Consider the following 19,384-nt stretch of genomic DNA (forward strand, 5'->3'; position numbering starts at 1 on the left):
TAATTTTAAATCAACTCAATTTATGTGGTCATCTAGGTTGGAGGAGGTTACATGAAGGTAAGCAGCTAGGAAAGTGGGGAAGGATATCAAATAGACTTGACGACCTTTTCTTCTTCTCTACCACAGACATTTTTCTAAGAGGTAGAAAACACTGCATGCAAACACACTTTCAGTAGACCCTCCATTCATAAACCAAAGTGCCTCGAACTCCTTTAATGTATAACAGAAACTGGTAGATTTGTCAATTAGCAGAGAAAGAATCAATGTTAATCCCACTTTAAAAAAAGCCCTTCTGTTTAATTAAGTGAGCAATTTAATTCTTTTTTTCTCAACTGGAATGCAATTACTTTTCTCTGAAGGAGTGCATATTATAATTGTGTTATATTGTCACAACTATTATTCTGCTCTGTGTTTTCCAGTGCCAAACAGTGAGCCTTTTTGCTAAGTGAATCAACCTTGGTTCCCAGGCTCCTGTTGATTCTCAGCCTAAGATCCTGAGTCCGCCTGACCTCCTGATCCGACTGCTGTGATGATTCTGGCATATCTGACTCCAGCAAAAATTCTCTTGGTCAATGCTGGTTTTTTGCTCAGAATGATTTTTTTTTAAACTTATTCATTTACAAATAAATTCTACCATCTCTAACTTTTGGCAGGTTACGAGGAAGATATACGATTGGAGGTCAATGGAGGTTTAACTGTCATCAATGATGGGCTAATGGAGGCAAAAAAAAACCCTTGGGAGTTGTTTAAGGTCTACCAGGGCTTTCATAGATGGCTTGAACTACCCATTTTTATCTATCATATGATCAAAACATTTAGGTTGGGATTTTCCAGTCCTGCCTATGGCGGGAACCATCGCAGGCAGGAATGTAAAGTTTGGAGAGGCAGCCAAAAGTCCATCGACTTTCAGTGGGACCAGAAAATCCTGCCCTCAGATACAGTTAATCGTGTAAGATTCCACTGGTTGGATAATGGTTAACAAAGAAAGACAAACTTAGGACTAAGTGCTACAAATGTACAGAGGAGGTTAGAAAAATTATTCTCAGGTGAGGGTCATTAGAATATGGAATGCATTAACACAAGTGAAGCTGCTCGAATCATGAAATGCCAGAGAGGACTGGACAAAGAGCGGGGCAGTAGGATTCCAGTTAACAGCTCTGATGTGCAGCTCCCACTGCTAAAAATACACAGACCTCTCTTTCTGAGCTCAACGTTCTCAAGCTCTGTGAAATGCACCTTGCTGCTGATCCAAAGCAAGAGAGTTAAATTTGTTGTTAAGATAGGGACAGAAATAGGTCATTCAGCTCCTCGAGCCATTCGATGAAATCTTTTGCTGATCTCTATCCTAACTCCATTCACCTGCCTTAACTCCAAATTCCTTAATACCCTTCACTAGCAAAATTCGATTGATCACAGGTTTTTATTGGGCTCATGTCTGCTCCATTCTGTGGGACAGAGTTCCACATTCCACTACCCTTTGTGAGAAGTGTTTCCTAACCTCTGTCCTGAATAGCCTGTTGCTGATTTAAAGGTTATGATCTCTTGTCCTGGACTCCCCCATCAGCAAAAAAAAAATTTCTCTCTATCAACACTCAAGAAGCTTGACACCATCCAGGACAAAACAGCCCGCTTCATTGGCACCTCATCCACAAACATTCACTCCCTCCACTGCTGACGCACAGTGGCAGCAGTGTGTACCATCTACAAGATTTGCAGCAGAAACTCATCAAGGCTCCTTAGACAGCACCTTCCAAACCCACACCACTACCATCTAGAAGGACAAGGGCAGCAGACACATGGGAACACCACCACCACCTGGAAGTTCCCCTTCAAGCCACTCACTATCTTGACTTGAAAATATATCACCGTTCCTTCACTGTCATTGGGTCAAAATCCTGGAACTCCCTCCCTAATAGAGTGTGTGTGTGTGTGTACCTACAGCACATGCAGTGGTTCAAGAAGGCAGCTCACCATCACCATTTTAAGGGCATTTAGGGGTGGGCAACAAATACTGGCCTAGCCAGCAATGCCCACATCCTGTGAAAGAATTTAAAAAAAATATCCTTTCTAAGGGTTGGTGTTCAGAGCTGTACACAGAAATCCAGATGTGATCTAACCAGGGCTTTGCAATGCTGCCTTTTACATCCTAACCTGTTAGTTATAAAGGTTAACTTTCTATTAAGCTTTTCGATTATGTTTGTTCCTGACCACTAAACATAGACCCCTAAATCTCTTTGGACCTCCACTGTTCCTGGATCTACTTTCCTGGTCCAAAATTGATAACCTTCTGCTTATCTGCTTAAATTCCATCTGGCAGGGTTTTGCTCACACACTTCATTTATCCATGTCTCTTTGTAATTTTATGCTTGGATTAAGGTTCGCTGTCCAAAAAATGCATTCTAAAAATCATGATTTTCCTCAATGATACCACAAATGTTCTCCTATTAGCATTTTTTTTTATTTGTCAACTGCTAATCACTTGACATTCAAATGATTGGTTTCCCAGAGCCAAAATATAACCATGTGAATGACTCTGCATGATTTTTGTGCTTTTATTTATTTGTCACTCAGTAGTTGCTATTTGCAATGACTCTAACTAATAGTAGCTTGTCAGTATATCACGCTATAAATGGCTGTCACAAATACATTGTCAAACATGATTTGTTCCACAAATAAGGAAATAAAATCTCATTCTTGCATTGCTCATTGAATACTGAGCAGCAAGTGTAAATATTAAAAAGGATGGAATGTAAATTACCCAATAGCTTTCATCACCAATGCAAACCCATGGGACCTGGGCAAGCAACAGCAGTTGGGTGCTTGCTGCTAACTGCATTTCATTCTCTCTTGTCAGAGATGAGCAGGAGTAGTGGGCACGTGGTTTTTTTTTAGGATTGCAGGGTTCCTCGTGGTGCAGCATGCCATTGACCATTGCACATCACTATGCACAAGCCCCTTGTCAATTCTGCCCTATACTGGAACTCAGAGAGATTTTCACTCCCTCTACATCCAGCTGGTGTGTGTAAACAGAGGCAGAAAGCTATGCAGGTCTGTGCCTGAAATCCTAAAAGCAGTCTTGATGCCCTCATTCTGCAGCAGTCCACTGTGTCAGCTGCATTTGCTGATGACCTGGTTCAAGGCTTCAATGTGCAACACAAGCACTCGTGCACAACATGCATACAAGGAAAGCCAAACTGCCTCACAAAAGTACACTACAGCAGACCACTGGTGTACTGTAAGGCTTCCACTGTCTGGAACACTTTGGAGGAGCCCTATTGCACTCGGCAAAGTTGCCATCAAAATTCACAGTGACCCACTGTATGCTGTGCACCCTCGCCATTATGAAGGAACAGCCCTTGCCACAGGCTGTACAATGAGTAGCTGAGGAGCACGAGGAGGAGGAAGAAGAGAAGAGGAATGTAGGACACAACACAGTCAGCCCCTTCTGTCCATGAAAAACCTATCGGAGTATAATATCAGTAATTGTATTCACCAACAATCTCGTACTTGACCTTCCTTCTGTTATTGACCATCACAGCGGCTGTTTAGCCACAGTGCAGAGCCACCACAAAAATAAACCAAACTTATAAAACATAACATGCCATATTGTACGCAAATACAAATTGACCACACTTGTGCATTCCCTTAGTACCCGCTTTAGGTGTGCATTAGCCAATCCTGGTGCTCCTGTGCAAAGCTATCCCAGTGACTGCAATCTGCCTTCTGGAAGGCTGCTGACCTTCAGAGGAGACTGCAGATGGCCTTTCAGGATGCCCCGAGCAGCTCGGAACCTGGAAGGCCCACTTGCATCTCAGTATGAGCGACAGAAGCCTGGCTGTGTGACAGGCAAAAGCAAGGGCACTTGTAGAGCGGCGGGGTGGGAGGACAAATTATGCCTTCCCGAGATAGGACAGCAGGTTTGTGCTCCATGCTGGTATTGGAGGACAGGTTGCTGGACTGCCATGACACATTACAAATCAATTTGCATGCTGCAATCCACAACCTTGCATGACAGCAGTCTAAGCTTTTATTGCATTTAGACATTGGATAGCTGCTGCTTGTGTCTGAATGTAAGTTGTAACATTGGCCATCATATGCTGCATCAAGGCTGGGTCTAGAAGTGTGAGAACGGAGTTGGCCACCATTTCCATACTGGAAAGGATGGTCTCCAAGCTCTGTGCAAAACTCTGTGTCACGTTAGTGCTGAACTCCTCCATGCTCCTTGATATTGGCTGCTTTCCAGCAGGCTTCCCATTGTCCCAAGCCCTTCATTGTACATATCCATCACTGTTTTTCTGTAAACTGCTCCATCCATGTTCTCGTCCAAGTGTTCTGCAGAGGGACTTGTGTGTGACCTCACCCTGTGGTGAGCTGGCACCAGCAATATTCTTGCCCCCTGCCCTGGCTGCTGCCCACTTGTGCTCAGTGTCTCACCACTGAGCAGACCCCACCTCTGACCTATCCTCTCAGATATTCGCTGTGTCAGTATCTGAACTGGTGGCTGCCATTGTAAAACAGTTGATGGTGTTGTGCCTTCATCATCACTCACTTCTTGATGTTCCTCCATTGAAAAAGCAGACGAGTGGAGGGGGAAAATAAGAGGTGCATGTTTACACCATCTGTAGTTTGAAAACCAGAAGAGATTGTGTGATGAGAGGAAAGTGAGATGTGAGAAGAGGGATTAGCTCTGAGGGTACCATCATCTTCAATGGTTTCAGTCCTGCTGCTGGTCACAGCCTCAGCAATGGCCATCCTAATAATGGCCAGCAATGTCTCCTTAATGGGGTTAGGACGTGCAGGCATGCCTGTCTCCCTCTGGCTAATTGCTGCCATTTTCTGCAAAGCAGAGGGAAGTCTCTCAGTGAATGTTATGTAATGTGTTTTGCTGATGTAGCTGTCATGTTTGACTAGCGGGAAGTGTGCAAGCTGTCAGATGTGAATTTCAGACTTGCAGCAGTGCCAAGTCAGTTAAGGTTTGGTAAAGCTATGAATGTGAGCTATGGGTCCTGACTGATAAACATTGTTTGTAGATGAGTGTTTGGAATATTGTGAAGCGAACAATGGCTGAGACAAGTGGTACAGTTTGTAGGATGTGGCATTTGAAGGTGCATTTTCTGACCTTGACAACTCCTGTGAAATCATTGAACTTCTTGTAGCACTGCATCCAGGTCATCAACTCTTAACATCTGGCTCTGACCTCTGACCTCCAGAGCTATTTGCACCCACCATTTTTTGAGTGTGTGCCTGTAAGGCTCCCAGCCCCCTAGGTTTTGAAAGACACTATCCTACTTTCCATCTCCTCCACTAAGGCCTCGAATGAAGAATCTAAAATCCTTTGAACCTATTCTCTCCCATATTATGTCATTCTTTATTGTTTTCCTGCTCAGATACAGTTCCCGCATGACTACAACACCTGCTTCAATCCCAAATGCACCTCCCCTTTAAATGAACGTGAACAACATATATACAAATACAACTTATAGGACTTATTACTAAACGGAAACCTAAACCAGACACTGCCAGAAACAACTGGAAATTGTTAACAGCTTTTTCACCATACAATGTAAATGCTATGATGTCAAACAAAAGCAACTGTATTCAGTAAAATGCAGGCTCTGGCTTTAAGCAGTGCAGGTTAGCTTTAAGTGGTGCTAGGAATTTATGATTTTGGATGTTCTGCTGATGTGTGCAACCAATGAATCACATGTTTAACCCTGGCTGCATGTAGCAAACATGAGCAAGTTGCGTGGATTTGGCATGTTGTCTGTATTACATTGAACTGACACTGGTGAATCACGCTTCACGCACCTGTTTTTGGAGATATCCAAGTTAGCCGCTAATGCATTTCCCGTGACACATTGCAGTGATACGCATCATTTCCAGACTTTAGAAATTAGCAGCCATAAGATTCCGAGAGATAATATCCCATAACATAGAAACCTATTTTAAATTTAGTAGCCAGATATCAGAAATAAATAACATAAAACTTTATGAAGTGATAAATATCCTATTCATCACTGATCTCTGACAAACACCTTTCTAAATCCCTTCTGCAGAAAGGAATTTTACATCTCTGAATCATTCCGTCCCTATCTCTCCAGCAGCCTCTGATTTAGAACAAACCATAAAATGTAGATCATATTAACAGAGAAGTCAGTGTTGCGAAAAGAATCTAATGATACCAGGTAGACCTTTTTGCCAGTATACAGACTGAGCCTATTTAATTTTTGCATATAGCACCAGAAATACATGGGTTCAATAGCAGCTAGACAGTCGAGGCATTTTTAAAAATAAAACATCATTTTAAAATTTCAGCTTGACTTCACTGAACAAAGAGGTAAAATAATCTTGGTTTGTAAACCTTCAGGGCTTTATTACCACAGGGTAGAATAAACTTAATGTTCAAAAATACCAAGAGAGTAAACTAAAATATCAAACAAAAATGAAACACGTTATAAGTGAAGGTAATGAACCAAAACTGAATTAAAACAAAAGCAAAATAAATGTACCATGTAAAATTTAAAAAGGAAATTAAAGCTGCATCATTAACAATAAAAGCTAAGTAATAAATATTGTGGGCTAAAGTTAAACTAATTCATATAATATTTCTGCTCTTGTTAAAGGGAAACAGAAGTGATAAAATAAAAAAATATTTGAAAATACATTAAAGTAATTAATTCATAACTGAATGAAATAAGACTAAATTGCAATATTATAATAAAATTCAAATGGATCTGAAAAGGAAGTTTCTGATTATATCCCAATCTACCCGTATAACATGACACTAATGGTTATGATTGAACCTGTTCTTTCAATTCGAACCCTGATGTTGGATTATGACTAGCGTACTGATATACCAAAATTGGATCCTGTTCCACAGCGATGTGCTTTCTGTTGAAAATGAATAGCTGATAATAGATTTTACAATTTCTGCTGTATTGCAAAAAAGTACTCTCACTGGCACAGATTGGTTCATTCTTCTCTCAATGTGCTTTACAGAGCAACAGGAAAATGTGGACAGTGCAGGGAAAAGGGGGAAAAGAGGGAAGAAGGGGAACTGAAAGTTGAACAACAAGGAGGTGGCTCAGAAAGCTTTTGAAAGCAGGAATGACATGACCAGACACAGGGAGGGAATGCCAGAGAGAAATGGCTGAAAGAGTGGCTGCTGATTGGAGAATAGAGCAATGTTGAGGAATGGGATATGTGGGCAGGGACATAAGGCTGGAGGTAACTGCTGAGGTTGAACCAAACTCATGGAAGACTTTGAAATGCAAGATTTGTTCTTCCCTAATCTCAATAGTCAGGAGGGTAGGCAATTTACTGCCAAACATCTGTCAAAGGCATTCCCAAGTGGATACTAAAATGCTCATATAAGTAACCCGAGGGCAATTATCCCATTCATTTATTAATTTAATTATTTGTCCCTTTGACAAAATATCTTTGTTTCTGCTCAACACGGGGATACTGAGTCCAGTAACTGAATGATTAATATAACTGAGCTGCTGACTGGTTACTCTGTGATATCATGCATCGACGCTCTTAATATACTGCACCCACCCTGACCCACAGGGCTTAGCAACTGTGACTGGAGAGGCAAAATGCTATGAACTTAAACTCCAAATAAGTTTGTTTCAAAGGTTTACCTCGGAGTGCTTCAGGGTCTAGTGTCTGACCGAGTTGCTCTAATAAATCTGCTCGTGCTGCATTCTTCTTGTGTTTTTTACCATCGTAGTGTTGTTGGGCCATCATTGGATTATTAAACCAGGCATTGCAGAGCTGACAGAACCTGTCTGAATCTCTTCTCTGTCGCGAGGGGTTTGTTATTGGACTGGGCTTCGAGGAAATCTGCTTTGGTTCTGTGATGAGAAAAAAGAATAAAGGGATTAAATGGGGCGAGGAAGTCATCATGGTGTAAAGTATGATTGAATATTCAATACTTCCACTCTTCCATCACATAGACAGTGAATTAAACGGATTTCTTAACTCTTTTTAATTTAAAATTAATTCTTAATTTCTTAAAAGTATTAATTTTTAGTATCTGATAGGTCCATGATTTGTGAATACTATTGGTTTTTCTTGATATCATGGCAATTGCATTGCACGGTGAAAAACCTATTAACAGTGTCCAATTATTTCTGGTAGTGTCAGCCTCTGGTTAAGTTTCCATTTGGTAAAAAGTGCTATAAATTGTACTTTATATAAGTTGCTGACATATATTTAAATAGGTGTAGAGTGCCCTCAGTAGAGCGCATACCTCCACCATGCTGTGTTAACTCAATGTTGTTACAAAGATACAACTCTTTCCTGAGGGTTTTCCCTGCCTGGTTGATGCTCTGTAACTACAAAGCTGAAAAAAAAATCTTTTTATTCAGAGCTTCTATCTCACTGAGGCCAATCCACATGCAACAAACTGCTTTGAAAACTCGGCTCACGTTTTGACACCTGTGACAAATTGCCGCTGAGTCAATCCACAACATTCTAAAACAGTCAATCACATTCAAAATCAAAAAACCCACAACATTCTTAAAAAAATTTCAATTCACCCCATCTCCCAATGTTAACAGATCCTTTCAAAAAATCCAGGATCTGGATCTGCATCTGCAACAAGAGCTAATTTGCCCTTTCTTGGACCATTCACTGTGTAGCAATTTTTGTTGAAATCTGTCCATTAGTTTTGAGATATATAGTTTACAAACAGGCTAACAAATAGGGGCAAAAACATTAACCCCACCAAATAGGACCACACATGGGGCAGAATTTGGCCCTTGGTGGGTGGGTGGGCCCCACCGACTTGGCGGTGGGTGGGCCCCACCAACTCGGCGGTGGGCGGGCAGCCGACCCCCACCGCTGAAATGGGGCCCGCCGTCATTTTGAGTGGGCGGGCCAATTAAGACCCGCCAGCGGCCTGCCCGACGGGAAGCGTTATGTGCTTCCTGTGCCGGGGGGGGGAGGGAATCCCCAACTGTGAAAGTGCGTTCTTTCGCACATGTGCGCAAAAGAGCGCACTGCTCCCTGAGCCTAAGTGCTGTCTCAGGGAGATTAGTGATAGGTTAAAAAACTCTAAAAATAGAAAAATCAAAAACATTATTAACATGTCCCCCTCATGTGACAATGTCACACGAGATGGGACATGTTAATAAGGGGCACTGAAACTTTATTAAAGTTTTTGAACATGAAACCTCATCCCGCTGGTGGATGAGGTTTTATCTTTTTTCAGAAGCCCGCTGGGGCTCCTGGCCTGCCCACCAGCATTGAGGTCTTTCAATGAGCTTAATGATCCTGTCAATGGCCTCAATTGGCCATTGACAGGTCGGCGGGCGAACAGCTGATTTCGCTGTCTTCCCGCCTTCCTAAAAATTTAAATGGACTGGGATGACGTAGGGGGTTCCTCCTGACGTCATCCCGCGTCATTTTCCCGTCGGCGAGCGGGCCCCGCCCCCAAATCACCGACGGGAAAATTCTGGCCATGGAGATACTAAACAGATGCCAGATTTTACAAAGTCCATATTCACTGGCCTGAATTTTTCCCTCGTCGGGTGGGCTCAGTGGGAGATCACAGGGGTGGTCGGTGAGCCGACCGCCGACCGCGAAATGCCCTGCACCGCGATTTCACACAGGTGAGCCAATTAAGGCCCACCTTGCGTGGATCACAAGCGGTAGCACTGAGCGCTTTCTATGTGGGTGGGGGGAGGAGGAATAGTGGGCCTGGTGCGCAGTTCGTGCATGTGTGCGAAAGAGCGCTTCAATCTCCCTGAGACAAGGAGCTGCCTCAGGGAGATTGAAGCGCTTTTAAAAAATAAATAAATAAAAACATCGCGTGTCATATTACGTTCGTATAAGTTGGACGCACAGAATCACACAGTGCAGAAGAGGCCCTTCAGCCTATCAAGTCTGCACTGACACGTGAGAAGCATCTGACCGACCTACCTAATCCCATTTACCAGCACTTGGCCCGTAGCCTTGAATGTTATGACTTTTTAAAGGGTGTGAGGCAACCCGCCTCCACCACCCTCCCAGGCAGCGCATTCCAGACCGTCACCACCCTCTGGGTAAAAAAGTTTTTCCTCACATCCCCCCTAAACCTCCTGCCCCTCACCTTGAACTTATGTTCCCTCGTGACTGACCCTTCAACTAAGGGGAACACGCCCGCACGCCAAATGTAAAATTCTGGCCACTGAACATATGCCACTGTAAATAGGTGCACAATTATGGTTTTTGATTGGTAAAAGAATGACTATTACAAGAGAGCTGGGATGCACCTAAACAAAGCAGGAACAATGGGGTTTATAAAGAACAACTAGATAGATGGGAGGTTGGCAAAAGACAAATCAATACTGAATGAATGGAAAGTAGCTGACAGACAGGTGTGAACGCAATAATGCAAGGAGATCTTCAGGACCAGGCACTGGTCAAAGGAGGAGGGAAATCTTCAGTAAAGTGAATATCACCAATGTCGGAAGCATTAGGAATAGATGCCTGATCCGTAGATTTCTGTGACATAAACTAGAACGTGGTAGGAATGTGAGAAACATGGCTGACTCCAGGCAATGACAATGCATACCACGAGGTGTATGGAGCATTCAAGAAAGAAAGTTGGTCAACCCTCATCCATGAATGAAGAAATAAATTATTCCCAAGTACGAATAGACAAGGGATGATGGAATAATGTCAATAATCACTGAGGATGTACCTCTCATTTGGGAAAAGGTTAGCATGATAGCCCTTCAAAAAAAAACTGTGATTGAAACTACAGAAGAGCAATGTCATGATGTTAGACTATGGAAAAAAAAACAAAATGATCAAAATATTGAAGGATTTGAAGGGATAAGTAAGGAGAAACTGTTTCCAGTGTCAAAAGGGTTGACAATCAGAGGGCACAGATTCAAGTAATTGGCAAAAGAACCAGAGAGAGCATGAGAAAAAAAATAAGCAGCAAGTTATTATGATGTAGAATGCACTCTGAACGAGTGGTGGAAGCAGATTCAATAATAACTTTCAAAAGGGAATTGAGTAAACACTTGAAGGGGAAATATTTACTGGGCTTGCAGGAAATGCAAGGGAGCGTGACTAATTGTTTTGCTTTTTCATAAGCCAGCACAGGTAGGATGTGCTGAGCCTCCTTGGGTGCTGTTCTCACTCTATGATTCTACAAAGGAAAGATAGTGAGAATGGGTGTGGTTGAGTGGGTTAATAAAGAAGCCAAAGAGTTTTGAACAGGAATTGACCCCCCCCCCCACCCCACCACCGCCCTTAAACCAGCTTATATTTCACCTCTCTTCTATTTTTCCTTAGTTCTGTTGAAGAGTCATATGGACTCGAAACATTAACTGTATTCCTCTCCGCAGATGCTGTCAGACCTGCTGAGTTTTTCCAGGTATTTTTATTTTTGTTTTTGTTTTGTTAACTGTGCAACCGATTGGCTATGAGAATGTGCAAGTTGGAGATGTCAGCTTTGAGAAGATAGAGAGGCCACGTATGGGCTTTCTCTTCCTTCTTTCTTTAGTAAATTTGTGATGCACACCATCTCTAATATTGGTCGTTCAGATGATAAAATGCTGCATTTTTTCCCCAGCACAGATTGATGCAAGATAACGAATACATTGCCAAAGCCACTGTAGAATCCGACATTGTGAGGAATCTTTCACAAATGGAAACACATATATTAAATTAATTGTTCTCATTTGTTGTGGTGTCTCACCACTAGCTCTATTGTAACTATTGTTACCTAATATATTTATTTCAGAATTCAAACTTTACGTTTTAATTTCAATTTAAAAAAAAATGCCCCTTGATTTCATCAGGATGTGGATTGGAACCTTTTCCTTTTCTGGCAACCCGGTGTCTGTATTAGACATGGCTAGGTCAGATATTCTTCAGCACAACAGTGCAAAAGGATCTCATTTCACTTACCATTCCCCACGTCAGCTGTCTTTGAAAGGCTCTCAGTTACCTTGCTACCATTAATTTTCAATGTCACATTCACATTGCTATGATTGATACAGCATCATTAAAAGTTTTATGTTGGTGCAGCACCAAATTTAACTCTGCTGACAGCAGTAAGAAGCATTCAATGTTTTAGTGAGCAACTCCAATCTATCATCCAGATTTGATAATATAGGATTAGGCTTTTTTTTGTCATTGTAGCACTGTTAGAAATTAGTTGTCATTTCTTGAAGTGTATCTGTTAAAATTGTATTCTTTATGTGACATAACCACAAAGCATGATGGATAAGCTCAGCTGAATGTTAGCTAAAGTTTTGTACAAAGTAATATGAAATGTTGAGGAGCGACCTCAGATGGTCAATTCAATTCATGCAAAACTTTATTAGAAATGCTTTAAACTTTGGATAGCCTCTGGGAAACTGACGACCCTTTGTCCAGTACAAGACTGTAAATACACTATATCAGGCAAAGAGCTATAGAAACAGGCTCTGTGCATACTTTTAAGCTGTCATTGTTAGGTAAGTGACCACAAAAGGTGTGAGCTTTTGGTCTAAGAACTGTGAAAGACAAAAAAAAGCACCAGTGCCATAAAGTTAACAGTATCAAGGAAGTGTGAGACTGAAGCCCCTGCAAACAACAGGCATGAATCATATGGTCAAGAGGATCTTGAAATACTTGCAAACTCAAGTTATAACCGCAGCAGAACAATTACATTAATAATGACCAATCATTGGAGTTCTTTGAAGAAGTAACATGTGCTGTGGATAAAGGGGAATGAGTGGATGCACTGTCCTTAAATTTCTAGAAGACATTTGATTAGGTGCCACATCAAAAGTTATTGCAAAAAATAAAAGCTCATGGTATACAGGGTAACATATTGACATGGATAGGAGATTGGCTAGCTAACAGGAAACAGAGAGAAGGCATAAATGGATCATTTTCTGGTTGGTAGGATGTAACTAGTGATGCCACAGGGATCAGTGCTTGGGCCTTAACTTTTTACAATTTAAATAAATGACTTGGATGAAGGGACTGATGGTAAGGTTGCCACATTTGCTGATGATACAAAGCTAGGTAGGTAAGTAAGATGTGAAAGGGGCATAAGGAGGCTACAATGGGATATAAATAGGTTAAGTGAGTGGGCAAAGATCTGGCAAATGAAGTATAATGTGGGGAAATGTGAAATCATCCATTTTGGCAAGAAAAAAAAAGCATATTATCTAAATGGTGAGAGATTGCAGAGTTCTGAGATACAGAGGGATCTAGGTGTTCTAGTGCATGAATCGCAAAAGATTAGGATGCAGGTACAGCAAGTAATTAGGAAAGCTAATAGAATGTTATTGTTTATTGCGAGGGGAATTGATTACAAAGTACGGGGGTTATGCAGGGCATTGTGAGACCACATCTGGAGTATTGTGTACAGTATTGGTCTGCTTATTTAAGGAAGGGTGTAAATGCCTTGGAAGCAGTTCAGAGAAGGTTTACTAGACTAATAACTGAATTACGCGGGTTGTCTTAGAGGAAAGGTTAGACAGGCTAGGCTTGTATCTGCTGGGGTTTAGAAGAGTAAGAGGTGACTTGATTCAAACATATAAGATCCTGAGGGATCTTGACAAGGTTGATGTGAAGAGGATGTTTCCTCTTGTGGGAGAATCTAGTACTGCTAAAAAATAAGGGGTCACCCATTTAGGACAGAGATGAAGAGAAATCTTTTCTTCTCAGAGGGTCTTGAGACTTTGGAACGCTTTTCCTCAAAAGGCAGTGGAAGCACAGTCTTTGAATATTTTTAAGGCAGAGGTAGAAAGATTCTTGATGAGCAAAGGGGTGAAAGGTTATAAATGGTGGGTAGGAATGTGGAGTTCAGGTTATAATCAGATCAGCCATTATTTTATTGAATTGCAGAGCAGGCTCGAGGAGCCGAGTGGCCTACTGCTACTCCTAATTCGTTTGATCATATATGGTCAGAAAAGAAGTTCTACCTAATTTGGTACAGAGCCAAGCTGGGAAAAAGCATATAAAATAATGATTTGTAAGACACTAAGCATGCATCATCGAGAAGAAAGAAGGTTGACTTCAATCAAGAGACAACCATGGTAGTCAACTGGAGTTCGAGGACTGATGTTCCACAGTGAATGTGACTGCTTACAACTGCTTGTTGTTAAGGATCACATTTTTGTACTTAGTGTGATAAGCTTGATAAATTCCATGAAGCCTATGGAAAACACATTTGTACCTAGCATGGTCCGTAGCTGGTCTGAACTGGAAGTCCCTTTTAGATCAGCTCTCCTAACTTAGTCTGGAATTTTAATTGACCCAAGTCTTAACAATTAATTTAAAACGAACCGTAGGTCTCACAACACAATGGACCAGAATGATATTGTCATTACAGCATCCCTGTTGTCTCACTTAACTCCTGCCATAACTCAAAATCCCACGCTCAACAAACAATGCATATCTAGGTAATTAGGGCTACTACAAATCAAATAATGATTCCTGCACACAACTGGTCATCTGACTTGCGCATAATCACAAAGCACTACCAGTGCACACATCAAGCTGCATATGTGCATTCTCTTGAAATTCTGGGTGTGCACATGGGTGTATATTCATGCTGGTTGAATTTGTGAGCCTTCATAAGTTGGGAAGAGAAAAAAAGAATGTTTGACAAGGGTAATAAGGCAGGCATTAGAATCTGCAGGGTTGGGACTTCTGCCCCAGGACAAGCTGCTGGAGTGAGATTGGCAGGTGAGAGCCAATTAGTGAGGAACTGAGGCTTGACATAATCCGAACCTCTCCAGGGCATTGCTGTTGGAACAGGCATGGCATATGTTCATTGGTATGGTGAATACAGGCTGATTGGTTTCATTGGGCGAAACATTTCAAACTGAAACTGTGTTTATTGTCTGCCATCCAATAAACATTTCTTGTCAAACAGCACTAGCCCATGTTCTGCAGTTTAGCCATTTGGCATTTTCTTATCCATGTTCAGTAAATGTCATTTTATTTTTTGGATACGGAGGGTAAAACAGGAAATTAGCAATTCATTTATTTAAAACTTATGTGAGATGTAAAGATTGGAGACATTTTTCATCTGACATTTGTGCATAATTAACAGCAAGACAAATTAATTCTTTACTTTTTTGTAAACATCTGAAAGGGCGCTATTAAACCAAGTTCCTCTTTGTGTCATTGCATCAACTGTGGCATCAATGATTCACAGAGAGTTTGAATTGCATTTCCCAAGGCAAGTTTAAGAGTCAGGTAAATAATATACTGACTTTCCCAGCAGATATTTAAAATAGAGAGAAGTTGTGTGCTTATCCAGCTCAGCAGTCAACTGATAGCTATGGAATGGGGAGGGGGAATTGTAGATTGGCAAGAACCGTTTCCCATCAAATTAACTTGTATTCTTTACTGCCCTCTCTTGAGGCGGTGAGAAATAAAAGACGCATTTTCCAATAAGGGGGAATGTTAGTCACTTCTTTCTCACATTTTATGGTGGCCATTGAAATATAGGCGGCCAGGGTTAGAAAAGCATCCTCCCATCACCAGGGTCCTCTTCTGACTTCTGTCAGAATGTTTGTTAATCTAGTTTCTAGTGAGTTCAAATTAAACGAGCCCATAATTTGACACAAATTGGGAGCCTTCGGAATGATCTGCAATTTGGGTTAAGCCACATTAATTGGGTATTGTCGATTCACACTGCTTCCGAATAGAGTTGTATTTGACTGCAATGTGAGGGTGAAGTTATTATGGCAGAAGAATTCTCTATTCATATTTCTTGCATTGCAAGGAATATGAAAAAGAAATTGCATGCTTCAATGGAAAATAACAACTATAATTAGAAGAAGGTACTGAATGGCATTGATTGTTCTTTCCCTATTAAAGAGTACGTGACTGGAGAACTGTCATAATCATCATTCTCCAGATTGGAATACAGCATTGACATCAACCATCTACTATTGCTTTTCATAGCTATATGATCTCTTCTGAGAGAAATATTGGGAAAGCCAAGTTTGATAATCAGTTTGAATCTGCTCTTTATTGTTACCCATCACAATGTAATTGCTGCTTCCACTGGTTGTCTGTGAGCGGTGGCCAACCAACTTTCCAAAAAGGGCCATTTACAGATGGAAACAATGAGAAAGACAGGAACACAAGTAGGCCATTTAGCCCTTTGAGCATGTTCCGCCATTCAATGAGATGATGTGAGTACAAGAAGAGAGAGACCTAGGGGTGTTCTGTACTGATCTTTAAGATAGCACAACAGGTTAACAAAGCAGCTAAGAAAGCATATAGGATTTTGGGGTTTATAAAGACAGGCATAGAGTGCAAAAGCCATGAAGTTATGCTCAGTCTATAAAAAACATTACTTCGGCCCCAGATGGAGTACTCTGTCCAATCCTGGGAACCACGCTTTAGGAAGGATATGAAGGCTTGAGAGAGGGTATGAGGCACATTTATTGGAATGGTCCTGGGATGATAGATTACAGTTATATGGATAGACTGGAGGAGCTGGGGTTATTCTCTTTGGAGCAGAGAAAGCTGAAGAGTTTTAAAAGAGGTGCTTAAAATTGTGAAGAGTTTAGATAGAGCTAAGAAAGAGAGTTTCCAATGACCACAGTGCACAGATTTAAGGTGATTGGTAAAAGAGACAACATGAGGAAAAAACTTTATATGCAGTACGTGGTTAGGATTTGGAATTCACTGCCTTGTAGGGTGGGGAATGCATGTTCAATAGTAACCTTCAAAAGGGAATTGGAATAAATTCTTGAAAGAGAAACACTTGCAGGAATATGGGGGAAGGACGAGGAGGGGACAGGGGAGTGGGACTAACTGGTTTGCTCTTTGAAAGCTGAATGACCTCCTCCTGTGCTGTACTATTATATTCTATGCCTTAATGGCTGACCGGAGACCGGCCTCCACAAAGTTTTATTCACAGCTTACTCACAGGGAACCAGTCAACTGTTTGAGCAGGAAGGCTCATCAAATTTTAAAGCAAAAATCTAGGGTGTCATTAGGCAGCATCTTGATTTATCCTGGTTATAGCTTCTAACCATTCATGTGTGAACCAACAAGTGCTGGCAAATTATTTGATCTCGAGGTGGGCATGTCACTTCAGCCTCACCCTGTCCTGTCTTGGAGGCCAGTTTCCCCAGGGGTCACTGATAATGATCAGGAGCAGGACCTTGGCGGTTTTTTTTTAACCCCTTCTCCAACCCAGGGTTGCTCAAGTCACTTGTGCTGCAGCACTGCCACCTCAGAGGAGGTTGGCAAACATCATAAAGACCTGAAAACACTGGGATTTTGCATAATCTTGAGTTTGTTAGTGGTCTTTATGTAAAACACACACACTGATGACAATCACAAAGCAGTAATAATAATAGTAATGTAGCAGTTGCAAATATGCTGTCACTTGTTACTTCTCTGGGTGGCATAAATTATAATTCCCTTGGGGTTTCTGCTGCTGCCTCTGCAGATTTGCGGGAAGTGCTTTGGAACTGGGGTTGATACCCTACTTGTGGCAAAGTTACTGCAGCAGAAGATCTGAGGAAATTCAAGGCCTTAAGTAATGGGATAACCAATGCCTGGTAAGGAGTTAGTCATTCAATAAATCATTGAGAGGATCTGAACTGGGTTTTTAAATAGTGAACCTCAATGGCTGATGACTCTGTACAGAGCCCTGGCATAAATTTTATCTTTACAATTTGTCATTGTACACTCATTTAATACCAAACATATTATTTTCCAGCTTTTCTTGGTGGGTACGTTAAACTTAGTTGCCTACCTCATAAGAGCAGTGGAGGAAGAGGGCACTAAGAATGATGGAGGGCTGTTCAGGGTGACATTTATGACCAGCTGGAGTGATGTTCGCTGCAAGCCATTAAAATATGATCAGTTTTGTTTAGTTCTTTATAAAGAATGACATATGTCAAAATGGAAAGCATTTTAAACCAAAATGAGTGATGTCTTGCAGGTTGCTGATGAAGTGGGACTTCAAGACACATGGTATTTGCTGAGCGAGATGAAAAATTGTCAGGTTTCTCTTCAGAAGTGTATTTCTGTTAAATGCAGTATTCTGCAGCTTGGTCATTATTTATTGCTCATTCGATACAGAAGGTACAGAAGACAAAAACAAATCTGTATGAGAGAAATGTCATTAAGTGTTGCTGCAGAGCGCTTACGATAATGGCAAAATGGCAAATTTTTTTGTGAGAAAATGTTAAGCCTTTGTATCTGTTGATTTGTCATTCCTGACTTATGATCCCTACGTGTTCAAAATTAACTGCTTTGTTTCGAATGGGAAATCTGATTCCAGAAATTTAATGGAGGATGGCTTTTACGCATCGTCAGCTGGTTTCCAGTCTGATAGCCAGTTAGATTTGCAGGCTCTGTCTGTCTGTTGGGCAGGAAAGCAGCCGGGGACGGTAACGTCTGAATCTGAGATAACAGGAGAAGGGGGTTGCTGCTTGTGGGGGAGGGGGTGGGGGTGGGGGGAGGTGTCAGAGATTATGGAAGGAGTTGAATATGGTGAGTAGGGGGAGTACATCATGAAAAAATCAGAGGCTGAGGGGCGGGTAGTAGGAGACTGGGGTATGGAGTCACAAGTGGGATGGTGGGGTCGTCAGCGATTGCATTAAGGAGCTGGAGGAGGTGTCAGCTCAAAATTGCGTCTCTAAAGGAGATGAGCTTGCGGGGCCTAGAAGAAACAGTCCTGTTCACCTTGGCCCAAAAGCAGTGCTGCAAAGAGACTTACGTCATGGATCCAACATTCCTCTCCGCCTTTACCTACAAGGATTTCCAAGCCTAGGGAAACCCAGCCTCAATGTGTTAAAATAAAAGTACTACTAGAATGGAAACATGCAGTCTCCTTGGGAGACTTTGCAGAGCAACCCACTTCTTGAAAGCAGATTGGTCACCCATCCTCCCCACAATCTGCCTCCATTTAAACCGGAGGATGACTGGTCAGAAGCGGGTTGAGGTTCGGTTTAGGTTTTAACTAACTTCACTCTCCACAATTCTTCAATAATCCTTCCTAACAATTCAGACATTTCTTGAAAATAACAATTAACCCATTGTTTTCATTCATTGCATTTATGGTTAACATTTGGACATATATAGTGTTTGTTGAATTCTTCTGAAATCTATCCCATTGAATTGAAAATTAATATTCTGATCTATGTTTAATGTTCTGCCCTGAAGAGACTGTGCAAATGTAGAACGACAAAATGTTTGGTACAGTATTGTTGCAAGTCAAGTAATTGTTCACCTTCAGGCAACTAATCAGACTTAGATTACCTAATATATAGAGACTCCAGACAGGGCAAGGGCTGGTAATGGGAAATCAGTTTTAGAAAAAAACAAATATGATATCATACTAATTTCATTTTGTGATAAATAGTTAATTATTGATGTGAGCCAGTTTTACTTGCACATTGAT

At 41.4% G+C, this 19,384-nt stretch overlaps 1 protein-coding gene across 1 annotated transcript in view; it reads right to left on the minus strand.

Moving 5' to 3' along the window:
- LOC144694896 (zinc finger matrin-type protein 4-like) overlaps window positions 1-19,384 on the minus strand; it is a 157,187-nt gene that overhangs the window by 55,244 nt on the left and 82,559 nt on the right. Inside the window, exon 5 of the mRNA XM_078565630.1 lies at window positions 7,644-7,856. Coding sequence (XP_078421756.1) covers window positions 7,644-7,856 — 213 coding nt within the window. The remainder of the gene's footprint in view (window positions 1-7,643; window positions 7,857-19,384) is intronic.

This window comes from Cetorhinus maximus, chromosome 20 (genome assembly GCF_964194155.1).
Source record: "Cetorhinus maximus chromosome 20, sCetMax3.hap1.1, whole genome shotgun sequence".
Lineage (NCBI taxonomy): Eukaryota > Metazoa > Chordata > Chondrichthyes > Lamniformes > Cetorhinidae > Cetorhinus > Cetorhinus maximus.